The following is a 19,393-nucleotide window of genomic DNA, read 5'->3' on the forward strand; positions in this document are numbered from 1 at the left end:
CTTCCCGTCCTACGCAGGTTGTAAGTCGCAGCGCAAGCTTTTTGATGCGCTCCTCATAGAAATCTCCCGCCACGTTCAAACAGTGTGGGAAAAAAACACAGATTAGAAAACGCAGCTGACCTATAAAAACTTGCAGGAAGATTACACATATTGTTTTTTGTCTAAAAATATTATTTGAATAAATAACTTTTAATTTCGCTCATTCAATGAAAATTGGAAAAAAAGCAATTAAGTACCTACCTACATAATGTATGTAATAAATCTAATGACTAAGTATAAACTGTCACTTTTTATTGATTTTGTAGGAGAACAGTTTAAAGTTTCTAAAAAATCTGAATTTCAGTTTATTAGCCGTTACAATTCTAGTGTCAGAAGATGCGTTGAAAATTAGTTTCTTCACGGTTTTTTCCACCATAAGCGAACAAATAAAATAATGAAAGACAACTGGTCTTTTTAGACGGCAAAAAAAATATATTTAGCATACCATATTGAGCCACTATTCAACAGACATGACATCTTTAGAGAGGAGTGATGGTTGACTAAACAAGATGTGTTTGACATACCAGAAGTTGTCAACCACAACTCCATTTCTAAAGATGGTATGTCACGTCTGTTGTTATGTCGTGTTTGTTGTTAAGCGACACATCTCTGTTTGCCATATATGAAAATAGAAAAATAGACATATTATAAAGTGACACAGCAATAGAATTAAGAATAGTCTAGAAGGAGCGTAGAATCATATTTGAATACATCGGACTGTGTCCAATAATTCCCCCACTTAGACACATTTTCGCCGCGCGCATACTTGAAGTCACCGAGTAATATTGCCAGATCGCGAATAACACAAATGTAAGGTAAAAAAAAACAGTTTGTTAATTTTTCTAAAATGTTATTGTGCACTCGGAAAAATTGATTGACACAATAGAGTAGATAAGTAAAGGGTCATTTAATAAGAGTAATTGAATTAATGAACTTTGAACTTAAAATATAAAACAAATTTTATTTTACATAAAACGGACATTTTTATATCATGTTAAATAATATTTTATGTTTTAAAGATAATGTCGGTCAAATGTCCACCACGGCGTCGTTTAATCCGAAGTTCAATTTTCATTATTTCTCTTATTATATGAGCAAAGTAGGGTAAAAAAAATTTACTACCCTGGCAACACTAACGAAATTTACATTTTGTTTCTTTGACAATCTGACAGATGGAAAAATAATTCAATTTTTAAATAATGCATTTGCGACAAACACATTCATTTGATAATTACACATGAAATGTGATTGCATCCTGTTTCTTCAAGATCCTAGCAGTATTTTACACTTTAAAAGGACACAACACGGCATGGTTAAATTCGAGTTAGGAGTTGCGTACTGAGCGACGTCTACAAAAAAACTAATGGGTCAAAACGATAACCTACTTATTTATTAGTTGAGTCGCCTTCTGTTTGATGTGCGTATGCGGTTTCTGGACTATTCTTGATTCTATGGACACGGCTTATATTCTCTAAATTAATAAAATAAAGACATACTATATTTTGCCAGATATTAGATCTCATTGAGACGAATCTGTAAAACTCAATATGCCAAAAAAAGGACTTATCATACTTAAGACATCTTCTCACTGAAGTAAATGTTTTTGAAATGATTTGAAAATGTGTTTTTTATTATCAAATATAAATATTTTGTAATGTAGATTTATTTAATAAAATTATTCTGTAGGAAATAAAAAAAATGTGTCGAAAGAAATTAGAAATTTATTAAAATTTACCATTCAATTATAAAATTCTCTAGTTTAAATATAAAATAAACACAATTAGTACTGTTTCACGGAAGCAAATAATGAGAAAAATAAGGAATAATAATAAAGAAGCGACAATAATAAGAATAATACACTGTACTGATACGGTAAAGATAACGACTTTTATTCGAAGATCGAAATAATGTCCACCCTGGGTCGCAATCGTAATAAAAATAACGGTAGTTTACCAGATAATGGATTCCAGATTGGCTTTTGTTGATCTTAAATGAATCGCGTTTATGCCGCGCGAGAAGAACTTTTAGTAAACCTTAAGTTGGTTCTTGTAATCAAAACCTGCGGAATGTCCGGCATTTCGTACAATAAAGGCACTGCCGTCGAAATGCATTCTGCGCTCTCCCCGTCTGAAATAAAAACAATGTACACATAATTTACACAAACAGAAATTTAAGAAACCCGAATTTTTCTATTTTTTTTGTAATCAAAATATTATAATTTTTTAAAATCTTTACAAATCTACTTTTATACATCTAGTAAATATTGTAACTGTAACTCACCAAAAAAGATACTAACTCTTGTGCTTGGAGAGTAACTTACACTGTTATAGTTATTTATTTATAAGAAATTATATTATGTATGATTATATGATTAATTATATAAAGAATTATATATGATTTTAAATATACGAGTAAATGAGAAAAAAAGATATGCCCTATCAGGTATCCCCAACGTTGGCAATCACTCTGGCAAAAGTCTCCCTGTCCTATGCTACCCTGAAAATCTGCTCCACAGTCCTAAGGCCAGTCCAGTCTCGTACATTTCGCAGCCAGAACATTTGTCTTTTTCCAGCCCCTTTCAAAATTAAATGAAGCAAGTGGTACTTTTCTCCACGCAACCCCCTGATATGAAATTTCACAAACTTTTATGGTGGTTAAGAGTTCTCTGTTCGTTCTAGCTCGACTCAAGACTTCTGAGTTCGATATCAGGTCTGTCCAAGATATCTTAAGCATTCTGCGATGCAACCACATCTCAAAAGCCTCCACCTATTCATAGTGTTCGCTTTCAGAGTCCAAGTCTCACAGCCATACAACAATACAGACCACATATAACATTTTACCAATCTTTGCCTTATTTTCGAGTTGAGATTAGCATTGCAGAAGAGGGATTTCATTTTATTAAAAGCAACTCTTGCTGTCTCAATTCTGCATTAAATTTATATATCTGGGTCGAGGGTCTCTGTTAGAATGCTGCCAAGGTATTTAAATTTGTCCACCTTTTCAATGTCACTACCCTTTAATTTGAGAGCTATTAAATAAATATCAATATTTTAGCATTTTTAATCAGAGTTCATGGTTTCAAAAAAAAAACTCACGTTTAACAAATTCATTTTTATTCTATGTTACTCAGATTTTCCTTGGAAGCTATAGACTGCTTTTATTAGGGTAGGTATTTTTTATACGCCACTAATAAAAAAAATACTGCCGGACATTTTTATGTGTTCTGCCAATAGTATCAGTCTTAACGACATTTTTATTTTTTAATTTTCAAATTCATAATTTAATTCTTGAGGATTCATAAATAAAACAGTTTGAACATTAAATAAGGTTACGTTGTATATAATTATTTATTTTCATTTCAATTAATATTTATGTTCGTATAATTTAAGCATATATTTAGATTTCAGGGCCATTTTTTTAAACGTTAGAAAATAAGACTAAGTTAGAAAATGGGAAACAAGTTGTGGTAGGGCGAGATTTGAACCTCGGACTTCCTGAGTTTTAAGTGATTTAAATTATTGATGTAGTTATTTCATGCAAATCAAATATCTATTATTTATTGTTTTTTTTATATTAATATGCTATGTGGATGATATGATGACTTTCATATTTATTTTTAATATTTTTAATAATTTATAAGATCATTTGAAGTACGAATACCTACTCTATTCGTTCAACTCAACAGATGACTTAAGTCCAACTGATTTGGGAGTTGTGTCCTTATAATGTAAATAACTGGAGAATTTGAAAATAAATGTTTTAAAATAAAACAAAAAAATGGATGAAATTCACAAATTCGAATTAAAAATAGAATAAAGGTAATTAAAAACATTTTTGATATATAACTATTAACAAGGTTCACCAAGCCAATATATATCCAGACACCTATATACGTATAATGAGTTAGAAACTACCTTAAATATATCTTCTCTTCAAGACCGTCGAAATAAATCCGACCTTATATACCTATTTAAAATTTTTAACTCGCTCTTTGATGTGCCTGAACTACTGAGCTCAATACAATTAAATATCCCAACTAGAAACCTCCGACAAAACTTACTCTTTTATACCAATAACCATAGAACTAACTATGGTTTTCATTGCCCTATGCCCAGGATTCTCAGGTCTGCCAACAAACATACCAGTCTTGATTTCTTTTATAACAAGTTGTCTTCTTTCAAACGATCACTGAATCAAATTCAATTATAAACACCTCTCTCCCGCTTCCACTCCCACAAAGTCTACTATATACCATTGAGTCTTTCTACTTTTTAATAATAATTTTCTATGTCCATAAAAATGCCCGTTGGGCGTATAAATAAATAAATAAATATATGACCAGTAGGTGAAGATTTTTTTCAATAACACATGTACATGATTATACAAATTATTTAATACTAAATACCTGGGTAAACTATAGAAAGCGAAAAAAAACACGGTACATTCAAGAATAAGAAAAACAAGAAACAAAATGTAAATCTTTAAATACAACAAACAAAACAAGCGATCAAATTTTCACGCAATTTCTCCGCAGGGGTAGGCAGAGAACAAAGAACGCTATATAACTATGTCCTTACATACCAGACCTCGCTTCCTGTACATTCATACATTTTCTCTTGCACGCTCGCCGATTATTCGTCATGCCATATTTTTCTCGGTCTTCTTTGTCTTTTGCATCCGTCAACATTCGCATCGTAAATCCTTTCAGTCGTTCTTACGCCGTCCATTCGCTCTACATGTCAAAATCAACGCAGGACTTCTGTTTTGTTTTTTCGATGATGCTTGTATCAGCCTCATAAAATGCACGAATTCCAACATTTGTACACCTATCATACACTGTTTTTCTACACATTTGCCTGAGAGATACAATTTTTTTATAAAATCATTTGCTTGTGAATGATTTACCCAAATATTTTGTAACTAACAATGAGAAATTTCGAATCAAGTTTGGGAAGAGTGGAGTTAAAACATCGAACCACTGATCGAAAAGCAACTCTCTTATTTTGTCTTTGTCTATCATGATAGTGCCACTTCTGAGACTGGCTGATTTGAGTTAAACAATTTATTAAATCTTAACCATACCCTAGTTCGAAATAAACAGACTTTTTATTCAAAAGTGCATTTTTTTTATTTTTATTATTAATAAAACATATAATACAAAAAATTCATATTATACTCCCAGGAGTTATTAGAAACTCATTTGGGACCGTACATAAGAAAAAAACATTTTTTTGACAGTACATAATATCATACAAAACATAAAACACCATCATATATAAACTACATTTATAATTATCAATATCAAAAAGTTTAAAAAAATATTTTTTAATTGCGACACTTCTGGACTTTTTATTAAGTTTTTCGTGTCATAGCTCATCAGGCAGTTTATTATATTCGGAATGGCCAATATTTTCCAAGGACCTACTGCCAAACTTTGTTGAGCGAAACTTAGACACATGAAGATTCCTTGAATAACGCGTATTGTAATGATGAATATTATGACCAAATGTGTGTTTTAAATTTGAGTGAGCAGAAAAGTTGATGATATTTAAAATAGTATTGGTTATGTCATGCAGTGGCATTACCTTGAAAGGAAGTATCTTTGTTTGTCGGTAGATATCCTTGACATGGGAATCCCGTTTACATCCAAGAATGTTTCTTAGAGCTCTGTTCTGAAGAACTTGTATTTCCGAGATCTGATTTTTGCTGGCAAAACCCCATATGCATGATAAATAAGATAGGTGGGAATGAATCAAAGCGTAGTAGACGGCAAACAAAACGGAATGAGGAAGCAAGCCTCGAAGTCTATACAATACGCCAGTTACGGGTGCTATTTTTGATTTTACATGCTCAAATTGGTAGCTCTATGAAAGTTTGGAGTCAATAAATAGTCCCAAGTATTAAGTTACATTGGTCTTTTTAATAAAGCCAGTTCCGAGAGAAATATTGATATTTAAGTCCTGTTTGTTCCCAAAAATCATTAGTAAAATAGTGTCATTTAAACTAATATGCGCAAAACGTACCTGACGAAAAGGTGTTGACTTTGTCCGAGAGAAGCGGTACAGTGAATAAACGGACTAGTGATCGAGGCTGATCCAAATATCGGGCTGGTTCTCACCTGATATTTGTTATTATTTCTGTGAATTCTGGAAAAGTGTAAATTGAAAATCATTTTCATAATTATAGAAATACTACAGTAGTATTTTAGGAGGAAGTATTGCATTGTCTGAACCAACATGTCATTGATATTTTGATCATAAATCGTAATTACCTGACGAGTCCATCTGCCGTTTGACTTATCCGAATACTGTTAATGATCCAGTTATCCGTCCCATCTTCAGTCAACCAGTATTGCGCGTTTTGCAATAAGGATACAGCCTCTTCAATACACGATTGTCCGTGACGTGATTCACTGCACAAAAATCACAATTTTGAGTAAAACAACAGGAGTTGTTACCGGACATAATTAAGTATTTTTTGGTTCAATTTTAACAAAAAAAATCTAGCCTGTATGAGACATTATGACATAAAAAAAAACATTATTTTTCAAATTAACTGGTATAAGAAGAAGTATAAAAATAGGAAAATTATTTTCAAGCGTTGCCCAGGAGGTGGAATAGTTCAGCCGGATCTCAACCATATGATAAAAGGTTTCAACTCTTTTAATTCATAAAAGTCAACAGATTTTTAAAAATTTATTTATAAACGACATTCTGCCATTATCATATATGTGGTTCAAAGAGTGCTTAAAAATAAATTTTTAAAAAAATCGTGTATGATATATACATATACTCGTACTATACATATTATAAATTACTTGAAAAACATACATTTTTAAAGTAATTATACAATAACAAAATACAATATTCAATCAAATTATAACTATTTTAAACCAATCTCTTGAAGTTGATTTGCTTTTTTTGATAAAAATATGTTGGTAACTTTATTTTTTAAGTTAGGCAGAGATAAACTAAATATATCAAAATATGATGCATATTCATTCCCGGTATTCTGAAATCTAAAAATAGGTGAGTTATATTGAGTTACCGAGCTAGCGATGGAAGAGTTAAGAAAACAAGGACGTTTAAACATAGGTAGAATGATCAATATTACACAGTGTGTAAAATGGCCACTTAAACCCGAGACAATGATAGGTCATAAGCCATATCAATACTTAGAGTTCCACATTCCCTTCTTAAAAATGTCTTCTCTCTCTGTTGCAAAAAAATTATAAATATTACTTTCACGATATATAGAGTAAACTAATAGGTCTTACTAATAAAAGATATTCAGAGTAAAGTCCTGGCTCATGTCGAGGAAAATATCCGTGGTGGTTCTGGTACCAGCAGCATCTACCAAAAACACCGAAGCAGATTGTTCCGTAGTAAATGATATACCTTTGTACCACATTTTGGCGTACCTAAAATGGAGCAAAATCATTTTATTTATATGCCAATGTATTCTTAAAGAAATACCATGGTCTGTATGTATCGCTATTTAAAGTGTCATTTTATTTTTAAATTAGATTTTACTCAATCTCCTTTAGATACCAATACACAATGTTTTCTAACTTGTGTATATATACATGGTGTGTCCGGAAAGATATGTCAGTGAGTCGACTACAAAGCATTTATTGAACTTTTCGTTACAAAACATCAAAATTCTTTAAAATAGGCTCCTCCTGCGTTGATGCATCAGCTCCATCAATTTTCCCAGGTATCGAATGCGCCTCGGCAGGCCTTCTCCGGAATGCTCCTTGAGGCCGCGGTGCAAGCTGCGTGGACCCCCTTGATAGTCTCAAAATGCTTTATTTTTATGGGTTCTTTCAGGCGTGGAAAAAAAAAGTCGGGAGGAGCTAATTCCGGACTGGAGGGAAGCTGGCAAATCGTTGGAACCCCTGCTTTTGCCAGGTAGTTGGTGACAAGGAAGGCGCTGTAAACCGGCGCAATGTCGTGATGTAACCAGTCGTCTGCGATGTCCAGCCGGACGCGTTGAATCTTGTGTTTCATTTTATTAGCACTTCGATATTTAAACTAAGCGCCCACAGTTTTACCAGGTGGTACAAACTCGTAATGGTCTAGTTCTTTGATATAAAAAAACGCAATGAGCATCGTATTGATTTTAGATCTGCTCATCCTGGCATTCTCGGGACGAAGGGACGCCGAATTTTTATCGATCCGATAGAGCATCTTCTTTAAAGGCTGTCTTGATCATTTAAACAGTTTTCGCGGCAGTCTTGCCAAGTTTAATGCAAAACTTGATCACCATCCTTTGTTCTACCGAACGGTGCATTTTAAACTTGTACGAGGTCACAAAATACCTTCCGCGGAAACGCATGTCCTCACTCTCCGGATGGCCGGAGAAGGCTGAGCGACTCAGCGTTCGTAAGCTGACTTTCCCCAGTACCATTCCCGATAGGTCCGCACGCGATGCGACGCTGAAAATTCTTATTACTTTCCGGACACACCACGAACATTTCTTTTGTTATACTTAGGTTTTGTTTATTGGACATGCTTTCTGTTTTTATTTATTATATATTTCAACAGATTTCAAGTATTGAACTGCTGTAGACTAAATTTTAAAAAAAATGTTAAAGCCACAAAAAAAAAATGTAAATGAATATGTACGGTGATTATAATATTTTTATGTATTTGCTATAAGTTATCGCCAAAAAAAACAATATACAAAAGACCCGATAAATTAAAGATGCTCATAACTCCGTAAAGGAGAAATAATAACGTTATTGTTCTAAAAGTCTTTAAAAAATTATAAAACTCATTAAAGACTACAAGTTTTTTAACTTCATGCTTTGTACTTGCACATACTTGTAATTTAAAACAATGAAATTAATTGCCGTCCAATACATGCTTTAAATGTTACATACATTTATTTATTTTATTCCATTTTGTAAAAGATGCATTAATGTTGTAAAACTAATAAAGGTCTTAGGGCGATAATTGATCTGATGATGAACTAATAAATAAAATAAAAGCATGTTGTAATTTTATCATAACTGTAAATTATAAATGAATAAATGAAAACTAAGTGACAATGATGATAAAAACAGTATTATTGGGCAAGACATTACTTATTATGGCCTTGAGGGTGTTTAGCTTGTATTTCTACCCTTGATCCATAGTGGTAAACCCTTCCGATGGGGTGGATGAGAGCGGAGGCTGCGCCAGATTTGGACAAACCGAGAGTTATTTTATTTTTTGGATTCAGAACGCGAATAGCTCCATCGATAGTCATATCTACCCTGGAATAAATAACTATAATTTTATTTGTCAGAATGAAATCGGTTTGTGTTCGGTACCATTATTGAAAAAATAACAATAATACTTTTATCTAAGTAACTAAATTACATTTTTCAATTAAGGTATTTTGAAATAACAGTTATTTTATTTGCACTAGTTGTTTACGAACTAATTGAGTCCTTAATGAAATAGAGAGTTAACAGAGCAGTTGCCGATAATTGTCTAATAAAGTAAAATGGAAATTTCAGGACGAAATTATGGATATTCAAAAGGAACCCTGCGGTGTCTTCTTCTATTGTTTATAATAGAACATATTTCAAAAACATATATTACCCTTTTTTATATTGAAAACTCAATTTTACTTTTCATAAAATTAAAAATAAACGTTTTAACTTTAATTACTCGAAAAGTCAAGAAATCTTGGCAAACACTTTAGTATAATTAAATCCAGTGTTCGTCTCCAAAGACTTTGATATACCTAATCATTACTCATGTAGAACGTATAGGATATTACAAACTAAAAATTTTGACGCTCTTTCTTTTGTAGTGTGGTTTTTCAATTGACGATTATTCTTATACGATAGGTATATTATGTATGGTAAATAAAATAAAAATGTGACAGTAAATTCCATTAATTATAACTTACTTAACAGCTTCTCGTAACCTAAGACAGATAGTTCCCTGAGGAGTCACTGAAGCATTATATGCACCGCTACTAACGTCAGGAATCTATTGTAAAACATTTTAGACGATTAGTTTGCATTTATTTTCAAAATATTCATGTTTAATTGCTAGCTCTGTACAAAGTTTCTGGAAAACAAAAAACCAAAATTTTGAAATTTTGAAAAAGACTACGTAAATATTCATCATCATCATCATTTCCTTGCCGCAAATAATGGTGCATAGGGCACTGCATTGGAACAAAAATACGCTAGTATTACAAATTCAATATTTTCCAAATATCCTGTTTAGATTTGATGTACCTTTGTGGGTTAGTTCCAGTAAGGGCTTTCAGTCTCGAGACTGAGACGAGATGTAAAAATTTCAATACTTTTCGACTCTTTGAGACTTTTCGACATTAACGATAGTTTGTGCAAAAAATAATTTATATAGTAAATAAATCACGTCATGGCATTCCGTTAATTAATTTTTTTAATTAAAACAAATACAAAATATATCCTGTCCAATTTCACCAAACCAAAACTCAAATAGACCAGAAAAGATTAACTAAAATAATGTAACGGAAAAATTTTCTTCAATCAAAGGCTAGTTAAAGGTGAAATCGGCTAGCAACCACAGGTAAATTACGTGTTAGCAGCGCATTCTCTACCTGCTAGAGAGTATTCAGAATTGAACTGCTGGTCTTGAATTTTTGATACAAGCATCTCGAGAGTATAGTTATTAAAAATGTTTCAAAACCTTCAAAATTTTGAGTCTCTAGTGTCGAATAGAATACAGTGCATTTTGGTTTATATGTGGAGCCACCCACAGAGCCTATAAAAAGCAGTAAAACAGGCTATCTCCTTCTTTCTTGCTCTTGCCTTGTTGCCGAGCTCCCAAAACTCAATTTTTGCGGGTATCCGCACTACTAATTTTTTTTTGTACTCCCAGGAGGAGGAATAATATTTACATAATGGTAATAATAATATAGTAATAAGTAATAATATGCAAGTTAAGTATATAATACTAAGAAATTAAAACAAATCATAATACAAATTAAACATAAACAATTACATACAGTAAAAAATACATTTCCGAGGAAAAAGAAGACCTAAAAACTAAATTTCCCCCTTCACGTACCTCCTCAAGTAGTAATTTATGTATTTATTTAATGAATAAAGTAATTTTTTGGCGTTCTATAGGACTCCGGTAGCCTGCTGAACTCACTACAAGCAAGGTACAGCCCTCCAGGTTTCAATTGCAATATTCCAAGAATAAATATCCATAGAGAAACAACGCCTTTGATTTCATACCATAGATAGAGTAATGTAAAAAGAAACCTTTACTGAATTCCATTTATAATAAAATAACTTTTTTCTTGTGTGGCTATGATGTCACACGAGTTACATAAAATGTATTCCTCATTTTTTTAAAAACGAAGTCGTATATTAACAGGCCTTTTCATATATATATATATATATTATAAATAATGGAAATGACATTGAACAACAGTGTAAATATTATACCATATACGTAGATGTTTTTTTTTTAATACGCGTATTTTAAAATAGCTCGTCTTTTGCTTAGTAAAATATGACATTACAGGACCGTTTGCAGATAATTTTTTGTAAGTCTTTTAACAGTTAATAAGATATTAGTTTTCAGATGAAATTAAAAGATAGCTAATTTTAAAAAAAAATCGGGATGTTACTAAAAAATGGATATCACATACTCATGGCATGACTTGCTAAAACAGATCATTTTTTTTCCAGATTACCTTACTAATTTTTTAAAATCACACATTAATGATATTAACATAAATTGATAATTATTGAAAAATTTCAATACAATATCTTGAGTTTGTCCAAATATTGTAGACAAAAGACTGGATTTCATCCCCTAAGGATCAAATATTGTAATAAAACCAACTAGTCCAGAAAACTTTTTAACCTCACTTTGATTAACAGATGGAAGAATTAAAGAAATATAGATGTTCAAACATAAGCAAAATGGTGAATTTTACATAGTGTGTAAAGTGGCTACTCAAAGCACCCCGTGATAGGTCATAAGCCTTGTAAATGCTCAGACTTCCATATTCCCTTCTCTAAAATGTTCTCCATTCCTGTTGTAATTTGTTAATGAAAAATTTTTATTGAAAAAAAATTACTTCTTTTAAAGTCTTTGTAACCAGATCCGATAAATTAAAAACATTAAGACGCATAAAGCTGACAAAAAAACCATTAATGTTTTTTGTTGGTGTATAAAGAAAATACATAGTTAATGACGAATTTTAATGAAATTACCAAAAAAAACATAATTTAGTTTTAATATTTCGTTTATTGACCAACGAGCGCCTTTGGTTTAGTTAGCACCAGACTTGAAGCTGCAAAGCGAAAGCGCACGTTGGCGTTGGTCAGTAAATACCACGAAATAAATAAATATAATTGAAATTTTCACCGAAATCACTGTTGTAGATTTTTAAATGGCACGCTGCATCCAAATTATTCAATACAGCAGGCTTATTTTGTCACAATTTCGTTTCGTAAGTTCGTTCGTTCGCCATATATCATATACCATCTCATTCTAATGCAATCAAAACCATATTTCGCTCTCGTTTCCTCTCATACGATACGAATGAATTTAACGAACGAGTTACATACAGCATAAGGCTACATATCGTGTTTAGTATTCGTTATTATATTAAAGATTGTTAATTTAAAATTTAATTTAGTACATATCAATATGCATGAACGTGTGATATTATTAATAATTTAAAATCCTATACTCACGCAAACATTTTTTTTTTTAAAAATTAAAGTCCTGCTGAGTTGCATACATACAACTCGTCAGCAGGTTCTTATAAATTACATTACTTGAAAAACAATTACAGATTACATTTTGAAAAATTAAAAACTATCACTTATACAAAAAACTTTTTTCTAATAACCATAATTTGAGCAAACGTCGAACTCCTGTATTTAACTCAGTATTTTTAATATTGTTTGGTAACATATTAAATATTTTAGTTAAACTGTATTGCAGTGTCCTTTTGCCATATTTATTGCAGTATCTAGGAACAGCTAGCCCTTCCATACTAGTAAACCTGGTGTTGTAATCATGTACCAACTTGAGTTTATACTCGGAGTGCGACGCATGCTGACAAATTAATTTGTACCAAAGTAGAGCCCTAACAGATAATTTATTTACAGATTTATACATTAATGATATTGAAATATTGTGTCTCTGGCGGTAAACATCTTTATGTAGTAGCAATTTGATCATAGAATTTTGCAAGGTTTGAATAAAATTAATATTAGTTTCACTTGATAACCCCCAGGAAGTTATGGCGTATCGTATAATTGATTCAGAGAGAGATAAATAAATAATTCGTAAAGTATTAACAGGGACATAATATTTTAATATGTACATTCTATTACTTATTGCTCTTAATCGCTAACACAATTTTCTAATATGTACATCCCATTTAAAATTACAATCTATAGTTAAGCCTAAATAAACATACTGCTCAATACATTGTATTATTAAGGTATATTTTTACTCTTCAAATAAATATTTTCTTTGAAGTGATTACCTCTAGGTCCCGCCAAGTGTCCGCATGTCCGATTTCGTCCCCCGGGTAACAATGCCCGAAGCGTTGCGAAGACCCCCGCCGTAGAAGGGGCCAGGCGGCTCCGGTATGACGATAGGATTCCCCTCGGCCGAGCCCTCCTTCGAGGAACATAGTGTTATTACGGAATGTATCCACATTTTGATTATCCTAGAAGTGGGAAACACAAAAAATCAATATAAAAACACTAACGTGCTAGAAATTGTATTAGTTGGCGGGATACACAAAACAATATAATTAAGTCCTGTTAACAAATTAATAAGTTATTTTTATGTTCTGCTATTTTTTGAGCTATCCTATTTTTAATTATTGCGGTACGTAACACTTTTTCGTGTTTTCTTTGTTTTTGAAACGCGTTTATTAGCCATTAAAAAAAGCTTTGCACTATCTAATTTTTAAGTTCATAATTTAATTTAAAAAGCATCACTTGGAAGGCAATTATTTGTTAAACAATTGTTGCCTCCAAAACAGATTAAATATTTTTTTGCACAAAAAGAAGTCAATCGTTATTTATTTTTTGTACTGCAGGTTTTGTTGTCACGTAAAAATGTCGCGGACGCAAACATTAGAGCTACAAGGTTCGGACCCCGCTCTACAATAACTTGTTTTCCATTTGATAATACGGTTATTTACTATTAAAAGAAATAGGCCCAAATTTTAAAATAAAATAAGTTATTTTTTGTTTTGTACACCATTTTGTGAAAAGTCCGAAATTATATTGTTATGGTCTCTGTTACAATTAATATAGTGTAAAGTTTCCGCAAACCGAGTTTTGTAAAATTTCCATTGAAAATAATCGTGAAAATGACATTTTTCAATGAAAAATTATAAAAACGCCATCTATGAATAATTAGTTTCATATTTTCGTTTAGAATCACCATAATATAACCTCATTGGAAATTGAACTGAAGCCATGTAGATAAGTTAAGCGTCTTACCTACGACGAACGTTGTATGAACGAACGCACGAAAACTTTTAGATTTTTTTCTATTATTTTATTAAGAAAATAATCATGAAGATGACATGACATAAAATTCGAAACCTTTCACTGACCTGGGCATAGTAATGTGCTGTGTAAAGACTTCTAGGTACACTTCGGTTTCTATGTAATTCTGCATTCGCCATTTTCTAGAGCAAATAATTAAAACATTTAAATAATATTACTCAATTGAATGTGTAGAAAAATTTATGTTGCACGAAAAAATATAACACAATATCCGACTAAAATACAACAGAACGGTGTGATTCACAGCCACAACTCGCAATAATAATATACGTTTATATGAACACTTTCAATTGGTTTAGATAATTAAAAACACAATAATGTATCAAACAGTATGAAGGTTCTTGTAAAAACTATTTGGTATGCATAGATTTTTATGCAAGAAGCCAAAGATCAAAAATGTTTCAAGTTTTTAATTTCACAATTTTATGTACACACAAATATTTAAATCACAAAAAATCCCACGTCAAGAATTAAATCGCTAATGAAAAATGAGATTTTATAAAACAAATAAATAAATAAACTTACAATCACTACGCGCTCGACGGAAAACACTGCTAATTTTCCGTTAGTTCAAATCAGTTATAAATTGAACATAAAATGTGTTCAGTTGTTTTAAAGTTCGAAATTCGTGTGTTCTTTTTAAAATATTTTTTAAAAAGTAGGGTGGTTGGCGTAGGTACTTAAATGTTGTGTAGGATAAAAATGAATATTGTTTAAGATTTTGAAAATGTTTTTATTCATCAATTTTATGAACGATTTTTAAATAGTTATTTAACAACCTTTTTATAACTGTTAATTTGTTAAATGGATTTCAGGCGCATGTTTTGTGTTTCATAAATTCATAAAAACCCAAGCGTAAAATTATTGAAAACATTCTAGTATCGAAGTGAAAATTCTGGTAAATTTATTTATCAATTAATGTGGATTAGTGAGTTTAAGGTTTGATCCCTTTCGCGACATCTTCAAGACTATCCGTTTTTATTCATAAGTATTTTTTTTACCACAACAGGCCAGAAGGCCCAATAACAGTAGCAAATTACAGTGCAGAACACCCAGTTTAAAAAAAAAATCACATGTAACTTTTGTGTTCTCACCAGAAATCGAACCCGGTACTTTCCGTGCGTGAGGCAAGCGTCTTAACCACCACACCAGGGAGGCCGCCATTTTTTTTTGACCATATATAATTCATAGTTTTTACTATTCAATATTTGTTGTAGAAAAATAACTGTTTACGTACAAACTAAAACAAGAAAAAACATATTTTAATTTATTTTCCCTTCCATCTTATTCAAGGTTTGCAGCTTACAGCACTTTAAATTTTCGCCGACGATATACATATATTATTATAATGGTTTTGATGTTACGGGTTTTTGTGATGTGCTTTGGTCCCGTGGGTAGTATCGCAGACTGCAGATCAGGTCAGAAATTCAAGCTCCGCTTTAGCTCAACTTTATTTCCATTTTCTAACACGCTTATTTATAACTTAAAGAAAATGACCACAAAACTGAAATGTTTGGTTAAATCACCAGAACGCAAATATCACTTTTATGGAAAAAACGTATTCTTCCCCATCATCTTCCTTGCTATAGAGTTCTTCCTGTGAGGTAGATTCCCAGCAGTTCTTCTTTCTCCTACGAAGAGGAGTCCCGTGAGACAGATTTTAAAGTGCAATATAAGAGAGTCTGGTGATTTTCATTCTTTGGACATGATAGTACCAGTATCTCTTTCGCTGCCTACTCCTCGGCCGCACAAATCTATCTTGTTCTGGTATTGCTTTCCGATTTCTTAGAGTTTTGCCTGCTTTCATCATTAGTGTATCTTGGAAGGTCTAAATCGTTGTTTGGTCCTAACAGTGTCTGCCCTTGAAGTAAGAAAGAGAATAATGATGATACAAATCGAGATAAATTATTAAAATACCTATTTTTTTATGTAAATGCCGCAACTATTGATAAACACCAAATGCGGCACTAGACACCCGTCTTGTGTTCCATTCAAATGAGGTTTCAGAACTTATTTTTTATTTATTTATTTATGAGAAACAGTGTTTTAACAGTAAAACAGCGTAAAAGGGCCCGACGTAAAACTTTGAATTCACAGTACGCTGGTATAGACAGATTGTGTTTTTTGATCTACTACGCGTTTTGTATGTTGATGCGGCATGACGCGACAACCCCCATTTTTATAACATAATTTGAACCTATCGTTCTAAGACGCATTATCTCTATTATACCCCAGTATCCGCAACACAGCATTACAGTACCCGACATTAAATAAAGTACATCGGGCTTAAGAAAGAGAATGCCGGCCTTATCGGCTAACTTTGGCTTTGTAGAGCGTCGTCTTTGCCATTAATTCATGTTACAGATACCGGACTCGTGCGACAGAGACGACGCTCTACAAAGTTGGCAGTCTTTTTTTAAAGCATGATATACTTTATTAACTGCCGGGTTCTGTATGTACATGTGAAATTCTAGAAAAATAATAGTAATTTTAACTTTGAGAGATTCTAAATCTAGTTGAAATATCCATCAGCATGTTTGAACACGTGGGTAATATCGGATATTCCCAAAATGTCTAATTACGTATCTCACTTGCAGTGAGCTGAATGGCTAACTAGAGTACATCTAATTGCATTTCTCTGTCTATCCTATAACGTTCGAGGATTCCAATTATAGTCAAAATGATCACTTAATTTAAAGTGGGATCAATCGATTCCGATTCGATCATTTTAACATCTAAAGAATTCGATGAGAGCGGTAAGCGTTTTTATAAGTTGTTTGTTCCGATTTGCAGTAAATTGATTAAAAATAATATTGATTGGGTACTCGAATACGTCAAAAATGTGTATATATAAATTATAATTACCAATATTAGCGGATTCAGATCAAAGTTATTTTTCTTCGATGATAGTGAGTAATAAAAAGTGGTGGTTATTGTATAAAAAAAATACAAAATAATTACAATATATGAGTTTGTCCAAATGTTCGTAGACAAAAGGGATGGAGAATACCATATTCCCTTATTTAAGGTATTCTCCATCCCTGTTGTAATTTACAAAATAATTATTTTCTATTTTAGACCATTTTAACCTACTCTCCAAAATTAATCTTTATGTCCCCTTTCGCGTGACAAGAAATAAGTATTTATTTCATCTGCGAGTCTGTCGTACTAACTATGCATAATACGCTTTCCTCTAACGTTCTTGCTCTAACTATAGTGTTTTTTTTTCATCTACTGATATATTTAACACGCCCCTTGAATTAAGACTGATTATTTCTGGCTGCGATACGATCCTACTTGCTTTTTGATGATGCTCACACTTACACACACCTGAACACTTACTCCCACATACACACAAACACACCTATACACTTACTCTCATACAAATACACATAAACACACCCTTTTGTTGTACCACAATTTAATATGTATGATTTTTATTTAGAAACTTCGCTGGTCTGTTCTTAAACCGTTTTTTTTTAATGTTATTATATAATTGTCGACTGCTTGTTTCTTTAAAAAAAAAAAAATATTTCTTTTAGGAAATTTCAATGTGTTCTTAAATTTTTAAAATATTTTGATACAAACTAAACCTTTTTTACTGTATGATTAAATATTTGCTCTCTTTTTAAGTTTTTTTTTTTTTTTTTAATTTATCAATGATTTTTATTTGATCACTAGACATTTTAATGTATACATAATAAGTTAATTGATCATACTGCATTATTATGATTAGTTATTAATTTTGGCGAACGTGATAGTTGTATTTTTTGGAAATAGCTAGTTATTTTGGCTCACTGATTATTGAATAATTATCTGTTGTTCTCATGATACAGCATTTGTGAATTATTTGATAAATGAATTTGACAATTTATTCGCATCTTCAATGAAACGCGAATACCTGCTTGTTTTATAATTCAAGTACCAGTATAGAACCTACTAAACCCACTCCGCATCGCTGAAAACTTTTTATGGATGAATTTTAAAAGTTAAATGACGAAATTTAGAAACTTTATTAAATAAGGCATAAAAGTTTAATAAAAGAAAGAAATTCAGCTGCTGAAAGTAAGTTTAGTGATCTGTGGAAAGATATAAAGCATTGTCGAAACGATTATACAGACATTTTAAACTCGAATCAGATTCGATCGGACAAAAAGTTTATGACAAGAATTGATGCTGTCGAAAGAAACGGAGGGCTGACAAAGATAATAAAAAAGAAGTATTTTGAGATATTACTAATTGTGATCTTAATTTTTTTCTGGCTATTTTTCTACAAAAATACAGCTAGATAGGAATTAAGACAACTGTTTTGGAAATATTGAGAATTTGATGAATTATTCGAAACTTAGAGCGTTTATTTAAATTGAAAATCAAATAAAAATGTAAAACCTTTTTGTGAAATGCATATGAAAGCCTAGGCATTTATACTATTTATTTGTCACTATACTGCCTTAGTGTAGAGCTCATAGATTTCAAGCGATAGTGGGAAAAACAAGAAATCTAAATACTTATTCCCCAAATAAAGTTATTCAGCCCACCGTCCACATAGAGAGCCTTCCACAATTTGAAAATGTACCATCTGTTGTGCATCTTAAAAACAGCTGTTGCAAGTATTTTTTTTAAACTTGCCATATCTTATTTCTGAATTTAAACTTACATTTTGATGGAGCTTTTTTAATAAGAGCAATTAAATTGCATACTTAATCGTACCAAGAAGTATTTTTATTAAAATTAAAACCAAGCATTTTAATTCGAATCTAGTATGGAGAATAAACATGATAGACTTTTATGAGTTTGATAATA

General features: G+C 31.7%; 1 protein-coding gene across 1 annotated transcript; it reads right to left on the reverse strand.

The window, feature by feature from the left end:
- Window positions 1-1,777: 1,777 nt before the first annotated feature.
- fest (wurstfest) lies at window positions 1,778-15,189 on the reverse strand. The gene is made up of 9 exons (XM_088231634.1): window positions 15,116-15,189; window positions 14,638-14,712; window positions 13,549-13,734; window positions 9,943-10,025; window positions 9,128-9,298; window positions 7,316-7,459; window positions 6,311-6,451; window positions 6,063-6,185; window positions 1,778-2,166 (listed from the first exon to the last, which is right to left on the reverse strand). The coding sequence occupies exons 2-9, from the start codon at window positions 14,707-14,709 to the stop codon at window positions 2,064-2,066; spliced, it is 1,023 nt and encodes a 340-aa protein (XP_088087760.1). The 5' UTR covers window positions 14,710-14,712; window positions 15,116-15,189; the 3' UTR covers window positions 1,778-2,063.
- Between the last annotated feature and the right edge of the window lie 4,204 nt (window positions 15,190-19,393).

This window comes from Micrasema longulum, unplaced genomic scaffold (genome assembly GCF_059751315.1).
Source record: "Micrasema longulum isolate JH-2025_06_02 unplaced genomic scaffold, ASM5975131v1 h1tg000898l, whole genome shotgun sequence".
NCBI lineage: Eukaryota > Metazoa > Arthropoda > Insecta > Trichoptera > Brachycentridae > Micrasema > Micrasema longulum.